The 25,462-nt window shown below is 32.2% G+C and overlaps 5 protein-coding genes across 11 annotated transcripts; 3 read left to right on the top strand and 2 right to left on the bottom strand.

The window, feature by feature from the left end:
• Positions 1-509: 509 nt before the first annotated feature.
• Positions 510-8,709, top strand: Hsc70Cb (heat shock protein 70Cb). 2 transcript variants are annotated; one of them, XM_018447410.1, is made up of 12 exons: positions 510-836; positions 1,797-1,995; positions 2,458-2,814; positions 2,914-3,235; positions 4,051-4,306; positions 4,405-4,535; positions 4,647-4,918; positions 5,121-5,228; positions 6,663-6,785; positions 6,927-7,166; positions 7,573-7,863; positions 7,937-8,709. In XM_018447410.1, exons 1-12 carry the CDS (start codon positions 721-723, stop codon positions 8,129-8,131), a joined length of 2,610 nt encoding a protein of 869 aa, XP_018302912.1. In that variant the 5' UTR covers positions 510-720; the 3' UTR covers positions 8,132-8,709. The 2 variants fall into 2 exon arrangements, with proteins under 2 accessions (XP_018302912.1, XP_018302913.1); XM_018447411.1 differs by lacking the exon at positions 5,121-5,228.
• Positions 8,710-9,855: 1,146 nt separating this feature from the next.
• Positions 9,856-11,336, bottom strand: LOC108722254 (vacuolar ATPase assembly integral membrane protein VMA21 homolog). Its single transcript, XM_018447248.1, has 3 exons — positions 11,258-11,336; positions 11,040-11,145; positions 9,856-10,834 (listed from the first exon to the last, which is right to left on the bottom strand). The coding sequence occupies exons 1-3, from the start codon at positions 11,270-11,272 to the stop codon at positions 10,692-10,694; spliced, it is 264 nt and encodes an 87-aa protein (XP_018302750.1). The 5' UTR covers positions 11,273-11,336; the 3' UTR covers positions 9,856-10,691.
• Positions 11,116-13,514, top strand: Lamtor1 (Late endosomal/lysosomal adaptor, MAPK and MTOR activator 1). Of its 2 annotated transcripts, none has more exons than XM_018447246.1 (6): positions 11,116-11,181; positions 11,693-11,770; positions 11,994-12,070; positions 12,179-12,268; positions 12,638-12,836; positions 12,930-13,514. In XM_018447246.1, the coding sequence occupies exons 2-6, from the start codon at positions 11,726-11,728 to the stop codon at positions 13,017-13,019; spliced, it is 501 nt and encodes a 166-aa protein (XP_018302748.1). In that variant the 5' UTR covers positions 11,116-11,181; positions 11,693-11,725; the 3' UTR covers positions 13,020-13,514. The 2 variants fall into 2 exon arrangements, with proteins under 2 accessions (XP_018302748.1, XP_018302749.1); XM_018447247.1 differs by lacking the exon at positions 11,116-11,181 and adding an exon at positions 11,532-11,584.
• Positions 13,515-15,248: 1,734 nt separating this feature from the next.
• Nf-YA (nuclear factor Y-box A) lies at positions 15,249-19,757 on the top strand. Of its 5 annotated transcripts, none has more exons than XM_018447419.1 (7): positions 15,249-15,458; positions 16,251-16,566; positions 16,641-16,774; positions 18,637-18,810; positions 19,057-19,148; positions 19,267-19,411; positions 19,500-19,757. In XM_018447419.1, exons 2-7 carry the CDS (start codon positions 16,263-16,265, stop codon positions 19,569-19,571), a joined length of 921 nt encoding a protein of 306 aa, XP_018302921.1. In that variant the 5' UTR covers positions 15,249-15,458; positions 16,251-16,262; the 3' UTR covers positions 19,572-19,757. The 5 variants fall into 5 exon arrangements, with proteins under 5 accessions (XP_018302921.1, XP_018302919.1, XP_018302918.1 ...); XM_018447417.1 differs by lacking the exon at positions 15,249-15,458 and adding an exon at positions 15,478-15,839 and having other exon boundaries at positions 19,270-19,411; XM_018447416.1 differs by lacking the exon at positions 15,249-15,458 and adding an exon at positions 15,478-15,839.
• Positions 19,758-24,175: 4,418 nt separating this feature from the next.
• Positions 24,176-24,886, bottom strand: LOC108722350 (uncharacterized). Its single transcript, XM_018447421.1, has 2 exons — positions 24,597-24,886; positions 24,176-24,512 (listed from the first exon to the last, which is right to left on the bottom strand). Exons 1-2 carry the CDS (start codon positions 24,822-24,824, stop codon positions 24,336-24,338), a joined length of 405 nt encoding a protein of 134 aa, XP_018302923.1. The 5' UTR covers positions 24,825-24,886; the 3' UTR covers positions 24,176-24,335.
• Positions 24,887-25,462: the final 576 nt, after the last annotated feature.

Below are 25,462 nucleotides of genomic sequence, written 5' to 3'. Positions count from 1 at the left end.
GAGATTAGTGTTTTATTCGCTTCATAGTAATCCTCTTTAAAAGAATTAACATGATAGATGGAGAGAAGCAATAAATTTGACGTGGTGATAATCTATCTACGTTAAAAGCGCGATTTTCAAAAACGTGATTATTTTTGCTATATTGCGGCATATAAATTAATCATTTGCAAATGATCGCGCGACGGTCACTCGCCATCATCATTTGTTAGATTCACCGTTTGTTACCTGGCATCCGGCCATCCGCTGTATCCGGTGACACCCGCTGCGCCGGCCGCGCTATGAACGTAGCGGTGAACCGGCGCGATTGACTTTTTTCGAGAATTTTCGAACAAATGTCGTATTCGCGATGGTGTTTGAAGCCATCCAATCTCGTAGGCTTCCAGAATATTCCAGAAACCGCCAGAGCGGATGGCGCGCCAATCGGTGCACGCCACAGCGCTGCCATGATTGGCCAATTTTGAAGCGAACTTAGCAGAAGGCAGTGGCTGTGTCGTGCCGTGCCGTATCGTACCGCCTGTGACCGCTTGTGCCGTGCGTTGGAAAGCGTTTCTTTCGGAAACATCGTACGTGTCTAGTGGTGAATCACCGTGAATCTCGTCGAGTCCTGATTCTCACGGAGGTGAGGACACACGAGTATCAACGGAGTGCTGACGCGAGTCGCCGAACGTTCCTCACGTATCTCGTGTCACAGAAGAAGTCGTCGATTCGGCCGAATCAGCCATGGCCGCGATGTCCGTGATCGGGATCGACTTTGGTAACGAGAGCTGTTACGTAGCTGTCGCCCGCGCCGGCGGCATCGAAACCATAGCGAACGACTACAGTCTTCGCAGTACTCCGTAAGTCATTCTCAGAAAGGATACCGGTCTTGTTGTCACGTCGCTACGTCACGCCGCGCCGCAATCCTAACACTCGTACCTCCGCCAGCCCGAATTTAATTTATTCTCCTTTTCCTCGGATTTTTATTCCAAAGTACGATTTGGAAATATATAGTTCGTCCCGCAACCTCATTTTCATTCGATACCATTGCGACTTGAAGTCGCAAGAGGAGCAGTTTCCCGGTTTTTTGCGCTTAATGCTATACAGAACCTATAATTTTTAGGATATCTATCGAATTTCGACTGTTTCCGAAAGACTCGACGACGATCGGATGAAAGCTCAAAGCTTTCTTCTTTACGTGTCGAGACATGGAAATTACTTTCCTTTTTTTTTTTTTCTAAATTTCCCGTGCGATGAATTACCGATGAAAAAAACTTTAGGATAAAAAACTTTCCCAAGCCGAAGTTTCACGCGCGCGTGGATTATCACACTCTCCGAAACATCGCGTTTTACCATAATACCATTTACAGGCATAGCATGTCACACATTCATGTGTTTTGGTGTATCCCAAAAAGTCTCGCTCCGCTTGCGTAGGAGCTTTCCTTCCTTTCCTTTTGGAGTTGTCACTGCGTTTATATTTATCCTCCATAAATCGTCTATAAATCCGGATGCGGCCGATGCGATTTTCAGCGATTAATCCAATCTTCTACAACTCGCGTATCCGCAAAAAATTATTTTCTTTAATCCATTACTTTACGAATATCGGTTTTTTTTTCTTTGTTTATACATGTATTATAAGTTGCGTTGTACTTTGTATTGATAATAAAAATATAAATTAATTTTTAATATTTGGTTTTATCCATGTAAAATATCAAGAGTAAAATGCAAATTCATTCGATTTTATATATTATTTATATATAGTTATACATGACTGGTATATGATGTCAGTAACAGAAAAAAAAAATGATACTGATTTCTAGGTCATATGTGGCGTTTAGCGGGAAAAACCGAATACTCGGAGTGGCAGCTAAGAACCAAATGGTGACCAATGTGAAGAATACTATTCATGGTTTTAAAAGATTATTAGGTAGAAAATATAATGATCCACAAGTTCAATGCGAGTTGCGATTTCTCCCATATAAAATAACTCCGCAAGCTGATGGAAGCATCAATATACATGTAAGTATTGCTCCAAGTATGGAAAAGAATGGTTTTGTTAACTTTTACTATTTTGATGTTTGTGAGAATAACAAAAATTACAAAAACAAAAATAAGATTATTCAAAATAACTATAAAGTTTTCATTTGTACTATTTAATAAAATTCATTTATGTAAACAAGAAGGAAAAAAAGAAGAATGAGAGCAATTTTGTGTAACAAATTTCAATGGTCTAACTTCCTTTTCATGTAATTCTATGACTAAGAATCGAAAGTAATTTAGGCATTTTGCCAGGATTCTCTCGAGAGACTCCTATCTTATTTATATCTTTTAAGGATGCTATGATGATTCATTATATTACATTATGTTGCTTATATATATTTCGCGTGAATATAAATATATACATTATCCAAAATTACATAATGTTTCACATTATGTTAAAAGTTATTTTTATTACTTATCTTTTCTTTATTGATATTTTAGGTACAATATCTGGGGGAAGAGCATGTTTTTTCACCAGAGCAAATTACTGCTATGCTTTTCACAAAATTGAAAGATATTTCTGAAACAGCGCTACAAACTGCTGTTAATGATTGTGTCATATCAGTTCCTTCATATTTTACTCAAGCTGAACGTCAAGCTCTACTTGACGCTGCTAAGATTGCAGGCCTTAATGTTCTGAGGTTATTTAATGAGACCACTGCTACTGCTCTTTGTTATGGTATTTATAAGCAAGATTTGCCAGCGGCAGAAGGGTCTCCTAGAAACATTGTTTTTGTGGATTGCGGTAATGCCACCTTGCAAGTGAGCGTTTGTGCCTTTCATAAAGGCAAACTTAAGGTTAGTACTATAAAATTGACACGAACAAGATAAAAATTATGTCATATTCGAAAACGCTTGAGAAAGATTACATTATTTTGATTTCTTATTATGTTAAAGATGTTGGCAAGTACCGCTGATAATCAATTGGGTGGAAGAGATATCGACGTTATTTTGACGGAACATTTCTGTAATGAATTCAAAACGCGATATAACATTGACGCACACACCAATCCGCGAGCGTACTTAAGATTATTAGCAGAAGCGGAGAAACTGAAGAAACAAATGTCGGCTAATTCAACCACCCTTCCCTTAAATATTGAATGTTTTATGGACGAGAAAGATGTACACGCCGAGATGAAGCGTAACGATATGGAAGCACTATGTGCTCATCTGTTTGACCGTGTTGAGAAAACTCTTAAGCAATGTTTGTCAGATTCGAGTAAGTTTGTAAATAGTTAATATATCCTACAGACCTGATCATATTGCTCTCGTACTAATGTGCGTTTCATTGATGTAAATCTATCTGCCCTAGAGGGACCAAAACCTCTAGATTAAATTCGTTACAATTGCAATTTTTATGAAGAAAGTAAATGTAATTTTATTTTGAAAAATGGTACTGATTTTTATGCAACCGTAAAAAACCATTTTTTTTTTCGAAAATTGATTTAATCATTATTCGTTCCCCTTCATACAATTTTTGTCTAAAATATATTTGTTTTTTGCGAAAGATATAAGAACTAGGGCTCGCTATTATACGTTTAAACGAAAACACGTTTACATGTATAATTAGCATATTCGTTTATTAGAATCGTTTTTCCGAATATTTTCACTTTTTTTATATAAACGTTTATTAAGGAGTGTGACGAATTGAGAAAATGCAAAAAATTTTTAATTTTAGTAAAAAACGTTAAAATATTCGAAAAGATGTTTTTCATAGATGGATATGTTAAATATACAAGTAAATGTATTTTCGTTTAAATGTATAATAAAACACGTATATTCGGAAAAATGTTTCTTTTATAAACGCTAATTAGATATGCTAATTAAACGTGTAAACGTTTACCTTCAAGTAAACGTTTTTTTGAAAGCGAATATAAACGGATGAACGTTTTACGTTTACACGTATCTTCGAAAAACGGAATAAAATTAGAGCCCTAATAAGAACAGAAATAATTACGTGGGAATATTAAAATGGCCTATCATGTATATCCAGAGTACTCCATCTTGTACTATTAAGAATGTATAATTTGGCAGAATTGAAGCTAGAGGAAATTCATGCAGTCGAGTTGGCGGGAGGATCAAGCCGCGTTCCTGCTATTAAACGTTTAGTAGAGGAAATCTTCGGTCGACCGATATCGACAACACTAAATCAAGACGAAGCAGTTGCTCGTGGTTGCGCGTTACAGTGTGCTATGCTGAGTCCTGCCGTGCGCGTCCGTGAATTTTCTGTTACGGATATACAGCCATATCCTTTGAAATTGACATGGGATGCTAATCAAGGTGAAGAAGGGTACGTACAATTATATAATAATTCCCTGTTATCATGTTATCACTAATAAAAATTAAATTAAATTAAATTAAATGTTTTTTTCTAACTTTATTTTTTAGTGAAATGGAAGTATTCGGGCATAATCATCCTGTGCCATTCTCAAAGATGTTGACGTTTTATCGTTCGAGTCCGTTTACGCTAACAGCTAGTTACAGTGTAACACCTCCATATTATCCCCAAACATATATTGGTATAAATTTAGTTTTATTTATCTCATTTAACATGATTTTATTTCTTAAGGAAATCCTTAGATTAGAATATATGTACTTTGTTCATGTTTATCTTATATTACATTACGCAGGAACGTTTACAATAAGAAATATAAAGGCTACGCCAGAGGGTGAATCGGCAAAGGTCAAGGTGAAGGTAAGAGTGAATTTGAACGGTATTTTAACCATTGTGTCGGCTTCGCTTATCGAAAAACGTGAGCCGACTCAACAAGAGAAAGAAGAAGAGGAAGATGAACAGCAGCAGCAACAACGACAGAATAACATGGATGTCGATTCACAAGCGACAGATAAAAAAGATAAACCTGATCAAGATGCACAGGCTAACGAACCACCAGCTCCAGAGGTTTGTAATTTCGTCGTAATATTCTAAAGCTTATGAAAAGGGGTAGCGGTCTTAGAATAGAGTATTGTGATTCTGATTTGCCAATAAATATTATGTTACGGTATATGGAGTATGTAAAGTTTGGAATCATTCTATGCTGGTGTGCGATCTTGTGCGTTACCAGCATTCAGGTGCATGACTATGTGAGTTTATTGTGGTTTAGGTGAGCATGGATAAGACACGACGGAACTCAGATGCTGATGATGGTGGAAAAGGTGCTGGGGGTTCTGCCCCTTCCTACTCCTCCAGGATTCTCTCTTGGTTCGGCTCGGTACGGGGCATACTATCTCTTACTTGGACCCATACGCATACATCCATATTGAGATATATGTGCGATAAATTCTCTGATCTCTTAATCGTTGCTTTGTTGTGAGTTTTTACGAGCTTTTTTGTATTTAGGGCCAATTAACTTGAGTATTCTTTCTATCATGCTAGCTTAATCGCTTATTTTAAAGCAGAAATTAGACTGACTCTGTCACCATAACAATGAATGCACAATAATTACAATAATCGCCTTATATAATGCAAGCGATATACTTGTCATTAATTTGACAATATTAAACGCATTCTCGCACATTTTATTTTGATTAATTGCTTTGATTGAGTAATTAATTTGATTTTCATTCCTCATTTTTTCTATAAAGTAATTTTGAGAGAAATTTATTAAAATATCCTTGATACCTTTAATTTATAATGCAATTATTTTATATCTTAGGATTTAGAAATGTTTATTATTTTTGTATTATTTTTTATGCATCTTAACTTTTATTAGAATGTGAGTAGACAACAAGTAGTTTTATGTGTTGTATTTTGTAAGCTAAACCTGTAGATTATTATAAGTATTGCATGATGCGTTTGGCTTAAGCTCATGTTTTAGATCCTGTGTCGATTTCTTCTGCAAACTCGATTCTACGGCACTATAAAAATCTAGAGAAAAATTGAGCTTGCTCTTTTATAAAATATGAAATAATACTACAGTATGTAATAGTCGGTGTCCTTTAACATTTCATTTTTTTGGTAATGCATATGGGTCCAAGAACAGCTGTGTTACAGCTGTGCTGTCTGTCTTTACTCTGCTATTCTGTACACTGGGTCGCAGAAGGAAGAGACAGTGATCGCTAATAAAAGCACAAATATTCGTAAAATATAAAGGCAGGCAACACTGATTAGTTTTCAATTCGTATAGAAAAAAAAAGAATAACAATTTAGTACATTATATGGGTATGAATGTATAGATTATCAACTTATTTTATATTACATTTTTGTTAAGTGAAACGATACTATACGGATTCTAAACTACACACGAAAGTGTATACCCCATTATCCTTGTCTCATCTTTATCATCACCTGAATTCCATTTTAATTCTTTCTATAAAAATTTTATTTACTTGATTTCGTATTCTTACATTAGAAACACATACACATAAAGATGTAAAATCACATTAAAAACAAAAAAGCGTTTCAAGAAAGTATTGTAAAATAAGGTAAGTGTTTATGCAGATGAAACTTTTCAATATATGTAAGCATATCTGTTTTCACATAGTTTTCACATCTATTTATTAAAATAATCTTATTAAATAAGAAATTGTGAAAAATAATCAAGTAATAAACTTTCTTGTAAACGATTTTTTTATGGGTTCATACAAAAAATACAGTGCCGAACAAAATATGTTGATAAATATTTAGCAAATTTTTTCTGTTTTAGGGAGACGATAAAAACGATGATAAAAGTAAAAAAAAGATTCCCATTCGTACAATCGATTTACCTATTGAAGCTAATGTTTGCGGACTATCTCTACGAGATCTTGATGCTGCAGTAGAAAAAGAAGTATGTATCGTTCAAGATATATCTCAAGCATTACGTAACTTTTACGAACGTTGCATAATTTTGTCTACAATTATAGCGAAAAAAACTTGTCGGTGTAACATTGAATCATTATATAATTACATGCATTTTGTTCATGAACAGGGCAAAATGATTGCTGAAGATAAACAGGAAAAAGAACGAGTTGACGCGCGTAATGCCTTGGAAGAATATGTTTATGATCTGCGTGCTAAATTGTCCGAAGAGGATCAATTAGCTACATTCATTACAGAAATGGATAAAGAAACATTGTGTCGTACATTAGATGATACTGAAAATTGGCTTTATGAAGAAGGAGAAGATTGTCAACGACAAGTCTATTCGGAGCGATTGACGCGTTTGAAGGTATTATTTGATAAAATATTAATTATTGATTTATAATGTTATGTCAATCGGATCCGCTCGTGCGTTTTGCGAGTTCTTTCGGACATTCGCGCTGACAGGAGACTTACGTGTAATAAACAACTCCGTTTAGAAACGCAACACTTAGATTTATTATACTTCGTTACGATAATTGAAAGAGACACAATGCTTGAAACGACTCACACGAATTTTGTCGCGGAATCGCTGTTACTCAAAGAACAGCGTCATTAGGAATCGGTCTTTACTTTATACTTTATACATGAAGAACAATAACGAGAGGATCTCCGCTCGATCATAATATCTTATATAAGTTTTCCTAGTTTATTTTTTAACAATTCTTACCTTTATGAAATAGAATTTTTAAGTACGCCGTTTTTCATTTTATTAGTCTCAAGGGGAACCAATAAAGGAAAGGAGATCAGAATTTGAAGGGAGGTCTTATGCATTTGAAGAATTGGGAGTGGCGTTACAACTGGCTAAGAAAAGTCTGGATCAAATAAAAATATTGAACGGAAAGGATGACAAGTATTCTCATTTGACGGAGGAAGAAGTCAAAACAGTTGAGAAAACTGTGCAAGAGAAATGGACATGGTTGGAGGAGAAACGTATTCTACTTGCGAGTACACTTCGCACGCAACAACCACCAGTTATTGTAGCGCAGATTCGGGCCGAGAAACAAGTAATTGAAAAAAAAAAATCAGCTGTAATCATAAACAATTTTCTCTTATTGAATTTATTTTTTCGTTATTTAGGCATTGGATAGTGTGGTACTACCTATTCTCAATAAGCCTAAACCTAAAGTAGAGCCGCCAAAGGAAGAAAAACCAAAAGATAAACCTGCTGATGAACAAAAAAATAATCAAAATCAAAATGCCCAAGGTAACAATCACAGTCAGTCCAATCAACAGCAGCAGCAAACAGAGGAAGAAAAAATGGATGTTGAGTAACGGTCGCCGCAACTTATGTGTTTTTATTAATGTTAAATCTACTATAATTGAAATAGGAAGTATTTCATTTGGATAAGTCATGTCACGAAAACGCTCGACATGTTGTAGTCTTGCACATATAATTTTTTTCTGTTTCGTTGTTTATTTTTTTCTTCGTAACATTTATTAATCTCAAATTAAGCTATTTAATGATATATATACATACAATCATCAGTATAAGCGTGTTACGCAGAAACTAAAGAGATGATGTAAATTTGTGAATTCATGTAATATGCGAAAAAAAATTCTTTTGCTTAAAAGCAGCTCGTTATGGCATTCTTAATATATATATTATTACAAAAATAATTATAATCTGAATAAATTGGAGAAACATAATCGCGAATTATTGAAACTTCTTTATAAAGAAGAAAATTGTTTTTCTTTTTTAAGTTTTTAGTACGTTTCTAAGTGCACATAATTGAACTATACAGAATAGATATTTCAAAAAGATTTTGAAAACTGTTGCCAGTAGAAAAAATTGTGACTTTTAATGTATAGAGCGAGTGCTGCAATTTTGTACAAATTAATGTGAGCAACAGGTAATTTTTAAATTGATTATGTAACATCTATTACATAAAAAGAATTTACAGTGTTTAGTACAATATTTTAGTATTGATAAAAAATATTGTAATAAATATACTGTAAATTCTTTTTATGTAATAAATGTTTTTAAACCTAACAATTACTTCTTGTTCGCATTAATTTGCACAAAATCAAGTTAGATATAATTGACTAAATTAAATTATGAACTAGATAATTTCGCTGGCGATCTACATATTTAATAATACAATTGTTCATTCCAGCATTTTCGCATATTCGACAGTAAATACTCTGTCACATTTTTTTTCTGCATTTATGATACTTAAATAAATTAATATTTCGCTATTTGAAATTGTGCTAAGTTTGCTTTAATTTTTGGATTAACATCTACAAAGATGTTACAAGAATTTATTGCAATTTTTTTTTAGTTTTAATTGGACTTGAACATTTTTAGTGCAAAAATTTCATTTCCTAAAGAATTCTAATTCAACTAGATATATCATTGTACATAACTTGTAGGCATCTACACAATGACATAATATGTTTATCTCACAATATTTATATTGCTATATTTGCAGTACAGAAGATTCACAAAAATTAAGTTGTTCCTAGAATAAGCAAGATAGGTGGTCCATATTTCATTCTTACGCCTAACGTTGCTCCCACATCGCTAGCACTTAAGAATCGCAAATTATTACATATATATATAATATAGTTACTATTAACAAGATGTAAAAAATGAGTGTTAAAAATACTTTCCTTTTTTTGAATGATAAAAATTTTCACCATATATGTAATGCGTTTTCTTTTCTTTTATTTATACATTTCACACCGTCACGTTATATTTATATACACTTTTATGTTTGTAATAGATGAATCATTAACATTTATTTTCCGTTTATATATCTGGCAATTAGTTAATGTTGAACATTCAGTCTTATTGAGATATTATGAATCAGATATCATTTAATAAGCTTCATTCAACTTTCTGTAGAAACATATATAAATTGTCACATTTTTATCCAACAAGTAATATTAATATTTAAAAAAAAGTTGTTTACTATTTCAAATTTTGTTGTTCGAAATAAAAAAATCAAATAATGTTTGTTTTGGTACCGTTTTTTTTTTGCCACATTGCAATCGATTGAATTTTATCAATTGATCATTATTCGGTCTATATTAATAATCTTATGTTTGTTTAGTCTACTTGTGGTAGGTTGAAAGATTCGAAAAATTTTTCTTTTTATAAGTATAGAGTGCGTTCCAAAACTCGGTTAACTTACCATTTTATCCTTTTGTTGTTCACCGAATATTGAATAACGATAAAAGATACTCTGAATTGATAGAGTCGAGTTTTGGAACACATCCTTGAATAAAATTTAAAATAAAGTATGCAACCGGCATAAATTTTAAAATCTTTACATATAAAGAAGGGAATATGGGCGTCTATCTTCAATAAACGAATAAAAATCACTAAAACTTTATGTTGCCATTGTTACTTGCGTTTTATAAAAGACAAAATTGTACAGATAAAAATAATCTGTGTTTCATCAAGAAAAGTGTTTTACCAAGAAAAAAATTTTATACACCATAAATTCATACTAATTCACCGTACATTTATTTGTACATGAAAATTTGTAATATTTTAATGTTTGTATGGACATTGAACAATATACTGGAAATATGTAATGCATATATGTAACGTTTGAAGTTGTGGAATGTAAGTTGCTTTGTGAATTGAAAATTCATTTCTATATAAATTACATTGCACACAGTATTAATTGTTAATTTTGACAAATTGCAAATGGCTTTCAACCGATTACTGACTAAAGTAAAACTAAAGAAAAAAGAATCGTTGACTGTTGTGACAACATATAAAGGTTTTACTTTACAATGTCACTTAATATTATCCAAGACAAATGTGTTGACTGTGATTATGTCATAAGTGTATGATCACCAAGGTGTACTTAATAATAAAAAACTAATCTCTCTTAATCGCTGGTGTTCTTGATCGATCATCAAAGTATGCTCTGTATATAAAAACTCCTAAGGCAATATGTAACACTATTACAGCAACGCCAGCCGAATACACATTACTTGATACTATGCTGAGACCTAATATACCTAAACATAAATAAAGCAAAGTCTTCATTATAGCCATTCATTAGTTAAGCCATTAAAGGAAGCGAAATGGTCTAAAATATTCATAGAGGTTCCACAAAAGAAATATATGGAAATATGATTTCTTTTGATAGTTATCTCCTCTCTGTAAACTTGCTATAGTGTTCATTGCAATTTTTTCATATATATATATATACACGTTTCGTACCATCAAAGACAAAAATTTTGCTTGTAAAAAAAGCGATCACAGGTAGCGCGAGTATCACCACACTGTGATAAAAGACTGTTTTAAACGCTTGCAGCTCTGTTACTTCCTAAAACGAAAAGAAATAAATATCTACAGTAAACTGGTAAACTTTATTTATCACGTAGATAGACATAATTAGGTATACGTAAATTAAATATTATTATCGATCTCGAACTTACCTTTGTACCTGACATGATAGCGACGTAATATGTGTATCTATCAAAGTAGCGAAATTAAAAAAATTGATACCGACATAAATATCAGCTTTCTCAAGTTAATTCCGCTGGAGGAAATTTAATATCGATTCTTCGTATATCGTTGCGACACTTTGAGTTTGACGTGATGTCGGCAGAAACAAGGTTATGTTTTCAAGTAGTACAGGGCGAGTTCCACTAGGGACGTTGCATGTACCCGGTTTCATCACGTCCCCGAGTTTTCGTCGTTTTCGCGTCAGTTAATTGCATGCGCCTTGTTAGAACAGCATTTATTTATAGAGTTATGTTTGTGTATGTATATACGTAGAATCTTGCGGCGACACAGCTGATTCACCTGATTGTTTACCGGAACGGAAAAATGAACGATTGTTTGCAATAACGGATATACCTTGCTCATAGAGAAAGGTCACGTTGGTGCGATTCCGTTCAAACATGGGATGTTGCTACAGCTTTTGTAAAGAGGACAGCGGGCCGCAGGTAAAATAACTGCGAAGACAGTTTTACTGCACTTTCAACATTTTCTTCCTTATCACTGATGCATGACGATTGTCGCAGTTAACACGCCTACTCGAAGATAATGATAACGCCTGATGACACATCACATATATTTGTGTTATAATGATGAAGAAGTTATAGTAATAGAAAGTCAAAATTTAAATTGTATATTTTAAATATTTATTACAATGCTTGTTTTTTGCAGGATGGAGAAGCAAATGAAAGAACACATTTGCTGGTAGATCCTGTCAGTAATAATACAAACGTACCGAGAGTACATAGGTGAGTTATTTTATATGTTTATCAAGCAGATATTTTTGTTCGATATAATATTTTGAGCTCTCTTAAGCATATAAGATCAGATTATATCTTTTATCTTCTTCTTGCCAGTGACGATTACGTTAACCAATATGCAAGTTCCGTGCCTAAGAAGACAGATGAACAGAGTGCATTGAATAGAATTTTACATGAAACTGCAGCGTGAGTAAATTTTTTCTTGTACATGATTTTTCTTTACTTGACTCTAACTCTTTAATTTCTTTTACATATATAATTCATATTACATATTTTCTTTGAAGATATAATTTTTTCTATAAGAATTTTGTTTTTAATTTGTTAATGCTGCTTTATATCATTTTGTCATGAATTTACTGCACTGAGTATTATAAAAAATATCGCATAAAAGCGAACATATAATATTCAGAAGGAACAAAGTTAAGCTACAGTTAATGAAAAAAGTAATTTTAACTCCACTATAAATAACCCTGGTGGAATAATATAATTTTATTAGTTTTCCTAGTAGAAAATGTTATAAAGTAATTGTAAGTTGATGTGATTATTTTTTTACAGCAATGTTATTGACGTAGGCGCATTAGACACTCATAATCTAGAACAGCATGAATATATGGACAGATCTCGTGCGTATTCAAAGAGAATAGAATCGGGTCGAATTAAATTTCCCGAGGCTGCATCTTGCCTACTTAAGGATATACCTGCTCCAGAACGAACATTAGCTGCCGATCCACTTGCTGCTGAAGACCAAGAATTGGTAAATACTTTGCTTCATTTTTTTTGTATTCTCTTCGTTATAAGAGTACTAAGTTTGTCAACAATGAAAATAATACATAAATCAAATGTACAGATTACAGAAATGCTCAACAAGGCTGTGACAGCATTAGACGATGTAAAAGTCGAACACAAGGAGGATTTGGTGGTTCCGTTTCTATCGTGATCGTTGAATATCCGTCAAATTAATTTATAATTTCATCTCATTTGACTGGAATTTTAACATCGTAAAAAGGATACATTTATCGGAAATATATTGACTTAAGTCCGAATTACAATTCTAGCTTATGCTAAGATAAAAGATCGAATGTATTGTATTATACAGAATGTTGAATTATTACTGCTGTTTATGCTTGCTATGTACTAATAGTTTCACGATTGTTAAATAGATATACAGTTCTCTCTTTTATTTTTTATTTTGAAGTTTAGTGTTATTAAGATGTGCGCCATAATCTTTCATCTATGTGAAATTTTTATATAAAAAATTAATTTGTTATTGTAATATTTATCGATAAGTACACACGCGTGCGCGCATGCGCATACACACAGATTATCCTGTCACTATTCCACGCAAACACTTAATAGCATATTTTTTGGCCAATTGCGAATCTGTTGTTTTTCTAGGAAAAATATCGAATGAGATTTTTCAACTTGCCTCTCTTCCACATTATATCTTTAATAAAATATGATATTAAATACAAATTCTATGAAAATAAAGTTTATTCAAAATGAATTGATAAATATAATTTTGCTATTTATTTGCACCCTTGAAATTTAATTTATAAAACGAGATCATTGTTAATTATTAGCTGTTAACTATAATTTTTCAACTATCACACTGTGAACATTTTCCAAAAGAAAAATCAATTCCAAAGTGACCAAAGAATGTGCTAATTTATGCAATACATTTCGTGTATACATATCTTCAGATAAAAGTAAGAAAAAGAATACTATTTTATCATTGTTCAATAAATTCAATCGAATCTTATATAACTATATGATTTTGTAATTATTATTATAATTTTTTTTACTATTGTGAAGAAAGATTTAACGCAAATTTATTGCCTTCAAAAATTGCAAGGAACTTGTAAAGGATTTTGAATGACAATATATATATATATATATATATGTGTTGTCAATATATATATATATATATATAGTATATATATATTAAATCATGTAAGATGTTAAATTATGTAAGGTGTTTGTGTGGATCATAATGTTCTAATTATTTATAAATAATAAAAATTTTTCTATTTTGCAGTGATAGATATAAGTGTGACAAATGTTAACTAACTTGTAATTAGTATTAATATTTATATAGTAATAGATGTATAATTATTAAATTAATGCAAAATTATATATATATATATATACAAGAAGAATGAGAAACATTGCTTTCAACATGTTATTCTTTTGTACTTTTTCAAGCCTTTGAAATTTTTTGTATTCTTTGAAGTCTTTTTAAAACTTTTAACTCTAATTGTAGTCTAAGACGATAAATTACAGCTAGAAAACATTTTTACTTTGCATATGCGCGCACGCAGGTGTTTGTGTGGATGTATGTATTTTTAAACAGATAAAATTTTGTTGTTTTTATTAAGAAAAATTCAAATATAGATATATATATATAATTGTTCGATTTTTTTTAAATAGAAAAGAAAATCAAACAAAAACCCATACAGCACAGAATTTGCAGCAATATCGCTGCAAAATCTCTGCAATATTGCTACAACATGCAATGTTGCTGCAACTTTTGTGCAACTTTGTGCTGTAGAGGAATTGTACTGTAATTAATTCTAAACAGAAAATTCTTTAATTTCTTTCACAATACGTAATTCAATTTTCCTTTAAATTGAAGCTTAAAATATTTTGTTACACCTCTCTCACCAGATCCGAATTTTTTTAAAATTTGAATTTGAAATTGTTCGATTGAAAATTTGAGCAATAAAAACTATGAAATTGTGCGTTGGTTTTATATTGGTTTCGATTTTATTGTTATCTTATTGAGAAATATTCAATTGTTATAAGTTGTAATAGTTCAAATAGGAAGAAAAGAAAGCCGAATAAAAACACTGTATTGTATTTATTGTAAACAGTTGATTGTTTCCTTTCACTTAATTTTACACTTAATTATTTTCCTAAATTTAAATTAAAGTATCCTGCTATATCTTCAAATCCGAATGTAAGATTTGAACTTGAAATTGTTTTAAACGTTTTAAGCAATTAACAAACTATGAAAAATTGTACAATATCAGTTCTGCAATAGTATGATATAAATGGATTTACAAACGATGAGTTACCAGAAAGAAACAAGAGAGAATTTGTCCTTAAGACAAATTAATAATAGATGAATTTTCGGAAAGCGATAAAATGCATAGTTTAAACTGCGCGCCTCAAGGGAGAGGGATGAGACGCGTAACTCGATTGGCGGTCCGCATAGAGGCGCGGAGGGGCATCGACCGATCTTGGATCGGACTGCCATCGGACTGGCAGTTCACATCTTTCAGTGCCACCAATACACAAGAGCTGAGGACGGTCTTTCGCCGACCATTGGTCCTCAATTCGTCGACCAATTGGGAAAGTGCCCACGAAAATATCCAATGTAAGTTCACAAATTATCAAACATCAGCCCGATACGCGGCATGGTCGCGCGCCCACATTCGCGATTAACGCCGATTTCGCGGCCGCGTCGCGTGTTTCTCCGCGCGAGCCAGCGCCTTCGCGACGCCAAAAAAGCCATTGCCACACGGCCATGTTTGCCGAGGCGATATCGTGCTCTCTTCCCCACGGACGTTCGATGGCGATCGACCAGGTTTCCTCGTCGCGGTTGAACGTCGCGTGTCCTTGCGGACGATATGTTCGCGGACCGCGGCATCGGCGGCTGCGTCACTCGGCGTCACTCGCGCGGATCTCCACTGAGACGTCTCGGAATGTATGCCGCGAAACGGCGCGAATCCCACGAGACGCGCATCCCTTCTTTCATGTGCATGCGTGTGCATTCTGGTGCATTCCACTTGTCGGGCGACGCTGGCTGCTTCGACACGCTCATTACTCGTCTCGTTTCTGCTCGCGATTTGCAAAATATGGCTTGGGGATCACAGGTTCCGCGCGCGCGAAACCACACGTGGTTCACGCCAAGCGAGATGGCCCGCTCCAAACAGTCCAGACCCGCTCGGCGCGATCGCCACGTAGGCGGGCTGCATCGCATTTCTATAATTGCCTCGTAAATTCCACGCATCGTTAACCTAATAGCGGTGATGCAAATTGAATGATGATACAATATGATAAATACACGATTGTATCAATGATATCTCCCGGTATCTATTTTTGCCTTATTTGCGAAATATATATATCTCTAAAATATTTTGTTAGTTTTTTTTCTTTATTATTGTAGCAAAGATTTACCATGGAGCAACTCAGCGAAGGACAAGCGGTTGTGGTTGGTGGTACCGGTGGTACCGTACAAGTTGTTCAAATGGGCCAAGGTGGACAAACTATGATGCTTCCGCAAGCGATACAAGTAGCAGCGACACAAGTAGCGCCTAACGGACAGATCCAAGTTGTTCCAGTTTCTAGCCTGACTAGTACCGGTCAACAGATAGTTATTCAGCAACCACAAACGCCACAAATCATTCAAACTCCCGATGGACAGACCTACATCTATCAACCTGTGCAATTAGAAGGCCAAGTGCAACAAGCTCAACCAACAGGTAAGTTGAAATGTATCTATTTCATGCATCTTAACGTTTTTGTATAAATAATTTTGAACATCTTTTGTTTATAGTTATAAATCTGAATGGTAATCTCATGCAAATTGCTGGTACATCACAGACTGCAACTACTGCTGCTAGTACAACCCCAGTACAACCTTTAGGTAGTCCTACATCATCAGTATCACAAGGAGGGAATGTTGTCATGGTAATAATTTATAGAAATTTTTTTTTTATTTGTATAGTTTATGTTTTATATTGATTCCTATAATAACCATTGAATAATATTATAGGTATCATTATATGATAACAAAAACAAAATAGACGATAGGATAATTGATGCAGAAGACGATGCACATTCACCTTAAGAATTAAATATTAACGACAGCTATATATATATACACAAAGTCGGAAAGATAAAAAACACTAATGTACATTTCAGCTCTAGGTCTAGTTTACTGAAGGCTTAAATCTCTCTCAAAGCCAAAACATACGTTACTGTTTTTTCCTCCTCAACCTATAGTCTCTTTTGTTTTTATTATTGTATTTTTTTTATTTCGGAAGTTCTTTTATCGCCATTACAAGGTTGCCACAAAATTGGAAATTAGGAAATTGTGAAAAATTAAAAACAGGGAAATATCAGGAAAAAGTTAGGGAATTTTACAAAATTTTCTGGGAAATTAAAATTCTTGACTTTAAAGAAGTTTAAGGCTAGTAATAAATTTACCATACAAAGGATGCGGTCCACTTGATGCTACAAATGCTTTAAAACTTTTGATTGACCAGTCGGAAGAAAGAATTTTACTAACCGACCAATCAAAAAATGCTTCGAAGCATTTGTAGCATTAAGTGGATCGTAGCCTAAGATTTTGAGTTTATTGATTGACTATAGGATAGAGAGATCCGACAACTTCTCTTTCCTGCAGCCAATCAATAGGTTTGAAATGCTTTGTCGTATGACAAATGTAATACCAGCCTAATGCCCGTATCAGACTACGGATTGACGATTATGGTTAACGGTTGCCTGGTTCTATTTTAATCAATTACGATGGACTCGCTGCATCGTGATTGGTTAAAATAGAACCGGGCAACCATCAATCGTAATCGTCAACTCATAGTCTGATACTACCCTAAGGCCTGTTACACAATAGAGTCGCAATTCGTAAGTCGTAAGAAATTGGTCAATCACAGTTGAATATGACAAAAATAATCGACTATGATTGGTTAATTTCTTACAGTTTATGAATTGCGGCTCTATTGTGTAACAGGCCCAAGACTAATATTACCTTCATCCGTTTTTGGTCATACAAGCTTTTCGAGCTCGTTGATTGGCTGCAGGACAAAGAGGTTCTCTATCCCGCAGCCAATTAACACGCTTGAAAAATTTGTCGTACGACAAATATAATATCAACAAGCCAGTATTATGTGTCCGTTTTTTGTTGTATGAATTTTTCAAGCGTGTTAATTGGCTGCAAGATAGAGAGGATCTCGGACCTCTTTGTCTTACAGTCAGTCAACAGACTTTCGAAAAATTTATCGTACGATTAAAAACGGACGCATGTAATATTGGTCTAAGGATGATATTTTATTTGTGTTTTTGTCGTACAACAAATGTGTACAGAACAGAGAAGTCCTCGAGTCTTTCTATCCCATAGCCAATCAACAGGCTTGAAAAATTTGTCATATGACAAAAACTCATAAATGAAATATCACCCTAATATATAATGTATTATACCTATGCAGTTTTAGAATACTACCAACTTAACAATTAAAATTGCAAGCAGCATTAATAATAATTTATATTGTTATGTTAAATTAATTTCTCAACAAAATATTTAACGGTTTCCAAATTAGAACGAAAACACAAAATATTTCAAAATATTATTGAAAGTTAGAAAAAATCATGAAAATTTGTCTGAAAATCAGAGATGAAATTTTAAGATAAGAAATTTGTGACAACCTTGTATTTCTATTGACATAAGAACTTTCCGAGAATTAGGAACAATTAATGCCATCGCTGCATTAATGCCATGCTAATCATTAATTCACCATGTTATATTTTGTAATTAGATGGTACCAGGTAATAGCGGACAAACACAATTCCAAAGAGTAGCGTTGCCTAACGCTGAACTTCTCGAAGAGGAACCACTATATGTCAATGCAAAACAGTATAGACGGATATTGAAGCGTCGTCAAGCTCGTGCTAAATTGGAAGCTGAAGGGAAGATACCCAAGGAAAGGCCAGTAAGTATCCTTCAATTTTTGAACTTCAAAAATGAGCTTTTTTAAATATACCTATATTTAAAACTGACATTTTCATATTTATTTGAATACTTTTTAATTTATTTTGAATACTAATTTGTATAGAATATAAAATTATATATAGTTGCAAATTAATATAAGTACATTTATTTTTATATTACATGCCGTCATTTCATTTGCAACATATATATTTGAAAGAGATAAAAATAACGAAAAATTTAATTTTAGAAATATCTCCACGAATCTCGTCATCGACATGCGATGAATAGAATTCGTGGTGAAGGTGGCCGTTTCCATTCAGGTCAAGTGAAAAAACGAAAGTAAGTGATTACTTTGTACATACATATATATTTTTTAATACACGTTTTCCTTATAAAAGAATAAGAAACGGTGTCTCATCTTGATAATTTTACGCATATAAGAGTATAATGGTTCCAGTAGACAAAATGCAAACTCCACGATTACCCAGCACATCACAACCTCAACCAGCACCGATAACGTTCGTACTGTAGCAATAGCAGCTGCAAATGTAGGTGTACAATATCACGACACAGACAATATGGTATCCACGATTGTACTTGAAGTAAGATAATAGTTTCTATTCTCTCAGAGTCGCTTGTGATTTCGCAGAAATGCGAATTACATTTGCCGTTTCTAATTGTTTGTTGCAGAAGCCAAATATTCCTCTGCGAGATATGATCTCTGATGACGACATTGTTACCACAAACAGTCACTTGATGTAGATAATATTTAAGTTGGATTGAAAAAAGGAACAAGAATTATGTGTCGGTGATTATATTGAACATCTACATTTTGTGTGTGTAAATATTCTTGGTGCGATGTATAATATAAGTGTAATTCATATGATGAAATGTGTAATTTTTCGATATAAAACTGTACATAAAGTATTCCAGATTACTGTTTACTTTAAATTTCTCGGTGGTTTTAGATATTTTTAAAAATAATTAATGATTATATTATTGAAATAAATCCTATTCGAATTTATAAAAATAAAAATAGAAAATATTCATATCATAATATTAGATATCAATTTTACATTACAAATTTATTACAAAATGTTTATATTTTTTTGTTATATTTCAACATTTAAAAATCTAAGGTTTATTTGAAATTAATTGCAGAATATGAAAAACGAATATTTAATGATATATAATATATCACTCTAATATATAATATATCACAAAAAATATATAGCGTTAAAGAAAATGAAAATAAATAATTACGTTCAACAATTTTGTTAAAGAATGGAAAATTAATTAATTTTTAAATTAGAAATTATCAAAAAAATGTGCATTTTGTCGTGTGGAGCACTTGAGTATGTATACATATAATATGTGTATATATGTATATATATATACGCATATGTATACACATACAATTTTCAATTATATATATACAATATATACACACATTTTATATATATATATATATATATATACATGCATAATATCAGACAGTATTTTCATTTTTATATTAATTTTACTGCATTGAAATAGATAATTGAGTTTTTGTTTATAATATGAATGAATTAAATATGTATATGAAATTAATTTTTAAGCACAATAAACTATAAGTTAGTAATGTAATTCTATTATAATGAGAATGCATTTTTTTAAAGTTAATTTCATCAAATTTCATGAAGTCTTAATATAACTATCGATATTGTGAAGTAAGGGATTGAAATCATAAATTGTATATATAATATGTGCTGGGTATTTTTTTTTTTAGATTTGATTAAGGTGTTCCTCTCTTTCACATGCCTACATACGTGCGTGCATGCATTATATACAAAGTGTCTCATAATTCGCGAATCACTTCTTGTAAACAGGTAGAGCGAGTTAAATCGAATCGAAAAGTTCTGTGAATATTGCTATTTTTGCTATAAATAAGAAAATCCGCAAATCAAAAGAGGGCTTTGTAAAAAGACAATGATTTGTTTATAGAGCATTTTATTTTCGTGCCCCTAGAAATCATAAATGCTGGACTATCTATTGTCGTGGAATCATATATGATTTGGGGATATTTATTAATTTTTCATTGCAAAAATTGCAAAATGAGAATGTACAAAATTTTTCAATTTAGATCTATATGCTCACGAGAGATAATCCGCGAATATAAAACATGTATATCTTATATATAAATATATATATCTAATTTGTGCTATGACTAAAGGATATAAAAAAGATAAGTTCCGTGCTAATTTTATGTATAATTTTTTATCACTAGCATGCCATCATTTAAATCTTTTTCGTGTTAATTGAGGGGATGGACGGAATAAAGGCACAATTCTACTTCGGCCCTTTTTCTAGCAATTAGCTTTTTCATGTAATATTGATCGTAATAGAAAAGTATTGTAACATGTAACTTCTTAAAGACATTACATAAATTCATTCGATACTGTACTCATTTGTGTATAATAAAAAAGTAGCAAGTTATTTTAATTTTTATTAATATCAAGATTTTACAATTAGGCCTTTATTCCACCTATCCCCTTAATTATAGTACTAAAATTTAAGATATTTAAGTATCTAATGTTTTTGTGTTACTTGTATAATTTTATTTATCTTAAAATTTTAAGTTTTAAGTTAATCTAAGTTGAATTATGATGAGCGAATACATTTTAAATGTGTGAGATGATTTGAGCAACAGAAAATTATAAAGATTAATTATCAATTGATTATTTGAGCAATCTGGTAATTAATATGTTCGCTAAAATAATTTTCATATAATTGTGGAATATGAATTACACATGTGAAAGTATTTAGCGAATCTGTTACATATGAAATATCAAATATTCATATTTGTTGGAAAATATTTTGTAAAATGACATTAGACTTGAATATGTAAATAATTATGTGAAAAGTGAGTTCTGTCAATTATACAAGTAATATTATGGTCTAACATTCTTGTATTGATATGAATGTGCCCGCGTGTGTATGTATGTGCGTATACATATACATACATAGATATATGTATATAATTATATAAATGATGTATGAGGTAATTAATTGATTTATCCCAAAACTATATGAAATTGAAATTGAAAATGTAATTATGGATATATAATATGAATTCTGTTTTCCAACAATTTGCATATTTATTTCATTTATACTTTCATTACTTTACATGTAACCTCCCTCGCCCTGTAAATCCCGAGCTCACTTGTAAAATCGTAATTTAAAAATAATTTAGAATATTTTTTCAAAAAGAGTTAAATTTTGTTTCAGAGGGAATATCAGTGAACATTCCAATTCACATACTCAAGATCTTTTATTTAAGTTTTGCAATCCAGATGCGTGATCTCTCATATTCGGTGATCGGCTTCGTAACATGATGTTTTCTCCTGCAATTCCAATTGTGCCCATATATTCGGAATTTCCGGTTCTGCAAAGGAAACAGTATTTTGAAATTGTATTTCGAATTAATATAGATATTGCGTAATTTACGCACGTCACTCGAAGAATTTCTCTTTCTTTAGGATTAGGATCCAAATTATTGCGCGATTTTAAAATTTTTGATGGTTTTATCAATGCTTTCGTTGCGATTATCCATGGATTTCGATATGTACGTTTTTGAATTGTTTCGGGTATAATCCAGTTTTGCGGCAATGTTATTTCTCTGCGACGATGATCTGATTGTGATCAAATATTCATTTGTACTAATATGATAGAAGCTTAAATAAATAAGTAAAACTAAACGGTACTGCTTATGTAATGTTCGCTTTTTTCCAAAGATACAAATATTAACCCTAGCTATACACACTTTTTCTATCCTTGATATACACACTCGGATCCCTGGAATCCCATCCATATTTGTTACCGTAACTTCCATAAAAATGGACATATTTCAATTAATTTTTTTACATATACACATACAAAAAATTTTCACTTTTCACGTTTTCACCCTAGGGAAAAAGACACATAATCGATACCCTGAACGCAGCCAATGACACGTAAGGGTGCTTCGCCATAACAGGGTGAAAACGTGAAAAGTGAAAATTTATATATATATATAAAATATTGTAATAATTCTGAAATTCCAACTGTTATGAGGTACCCTAAATCATATCTTATTACGACTAATCGTCTTTAGGATCCCCTTAAAATCTAAAAAAAGACAAACCTAATACAACTCATAGATCACATAGATACGCCTTTCCCGTTAGATAGAAAGATACAGGTGCATTATATCTTCTATCTTTCGTTGTACCAAAAAACGACACGCATGCTCGAAATGACATACATATAAGAAATGATCAACAATTTCAAATATATTACACAGTGTGTGATATTTTAATCGATATAGATTATAATTGATGAAATCTTGCGAAAATGATAAGACGGATACATGTACATACATTGAAGCTATATGGTGTATATTGATGGAGGAAGACTGGCAATATTTCCTTTCACCGTATAAGTACTTAATGAACGAATATGTTTTAAAATGTAATAAAACATAATTGAAGTTTATACATAATATTTATATGACATTACGCCCGAGTTTGCGCAGTAGTTTCATTCTCATAAAAGGGTAGAAGATATGTTATACTCTCTCGCTCTGTCAACTCGGTCCACTGAGGGTGGATTATTGTCTATCCTAAAATAAGGCAAAAATTACAAAAGTGAACAAATTTACTAGAATACTCATAGGCCGGTATTCATAATTTCATAGTCAAATCTTATATTCAAGACCGTCTTAAGAAATCACGAACCAATCAGAGGGCCGTCTTAAAACATTACTTAAGACAATCTTGAAATAAGAACGGATTACGAATGCCGCTCATAATTTAATTGGTCGACACTTAGTGAATTTGCTCATTTTCATCTCATTTCAAGATACACAATCAATCCCCTGATTATAGCCACAAGGCGTATCCATTGTTCATAAGATCCTACACGCAAAAAATATTTTGCTGCTCCAGCTAGACTTATACTTTTTTGTATCTAAAAATTATGTATCATACATAGAATTTACAGCACAAATCTGAATTCTATCTCTGTTATCTATATGATTAGATGCAATACATATCCAATATCGCAGTACTTGCCAGAAATTTATCTATTCTAACTATTTTTCGTACTTAGATAATTTTTGCTGTAACTGCGAGATTACTTTTTTGAGTGTATAATACAACTGTACACGCGCGCACACACGTATGCACATACACACACATTTCGCCAAAAGGACTTACTTCGACAAAAGCACGGATGTAGATATTAGGTTTGTTTTCCCAATAAGATACGGGCTACGGTCTACTTGTTGATATTACAAATGTTTCGAAATATTTTTGGTCAGTAAAATTCTTTTTTTCAACTGGTCAATCAAACGCTTCCAAACTATTTGTAGGTTTTATCAAGAGAAAACAAAATAGTTATGTGATATTTTGCCACATATTTGTAGCATCTTATCTGCCACCGTTTCCCAGTAATGGTCCTTTTATCTGTTTGTAACGTACGTGTGTGCGTGCGTGTATTCATATACGTTTACACGTATATTATAGATATAATGATTATAAGCAATGAATGACCCTTTTGAAATTCCTTTGAATAATCCTGTTGATATATAGTTTTCATAGATTTCTCCTTGTTGTTTTTTATCACGATCTCATCTGGCACGATCTTCGGTAAAGCATTTCTTAAGTGGGGAAATTTGTCTCGTATCTATTTTCAATGATGTACGTTCAATGATGTATGTTCAATTATGATAGCATACAATCACGACTATAAAAAGATTTGCATTTTTACTCTGTTTAAATTGTCGACTGGATCTTCGCTTCGTTCGTTCTCAGATAGTAACCGATTTTCCAGTCGTGTGTGCAAATATTGTTTGTACGGTCTATTCAAAATGTTCGAGGATGGCAAATATTTTGGTAATAATTTGTGCATTGTCGTCCTTTTACCTCTCTTTCCAAGATAATGTTTCTTATAAATCGTCACAAAATCTCGTAAGTTATCAATATCTTCAATTTCCATCGTGTGAATTCGAGCAATTATTTTTTTAAATTTGATAAAAATTTTCTTTTTATAGAAATTTGTAAATATTGCCAAGAAAATTATTTGCCGTGTCAAGCAAAATAATAATGCAATTGCTGATGTAAGCAGCAGTCACTCCAATGTATTTGGTTATTAGTTTGTGATGAAGCAACAAATTTGCTTCGTGTGTCAAATATCGCAAAACAATAACGCTTTAATCGTTTTACTGAATGTATGTACTATATATATATTACATACACACCAGTATACACGAAGTCGCAAATTCTTTAATATACGAAGTTGTATATGTATCGAAGCATATTCAGAGCGCATTCTCCGTCTCTAGATATCTCTGCATTATGATTGTTGATTATTCGACGGAGTTGCTTTAATATATTTTAAGATTATTTTGGAACAATATCTTAAATAAATAAATAAACACAAAAATATAATATTAATATCCATTATTATATATATACATATATGTAATATATATACATAAATGTACATGTATATAATACATATAAATAATTCCTAAAATAATATACAGGGTGTTTCCAAATTAAATGGCAAAACTTCGGGAGCGTGTAGAGGAGTAAAAAACTAAGAAAAAAAGTCCTATAGACATATGCTCGTTT

Source organism: Mycetomoellerius zeteki, unplaced genomic scaffold (genome assembly GCF_001594055.1).
Source record: "Mycetomoellerius zeteki isolate Tzet28-1 unplaced genomic scaffold, Tzet1.0 scaffold20, whole genome shotgun sequence".
NCBI lineage: Eukaryota > Metazoa > Arthropoda > Insecta > Hymenoptera > Formicidae > Mycetomoellerius > Mycetomoellerius zeteki.
Note: the sequence above shows the minus strand (reverse complement) of the source record. Positions and strands in the feature narration are given on the sequence as shown.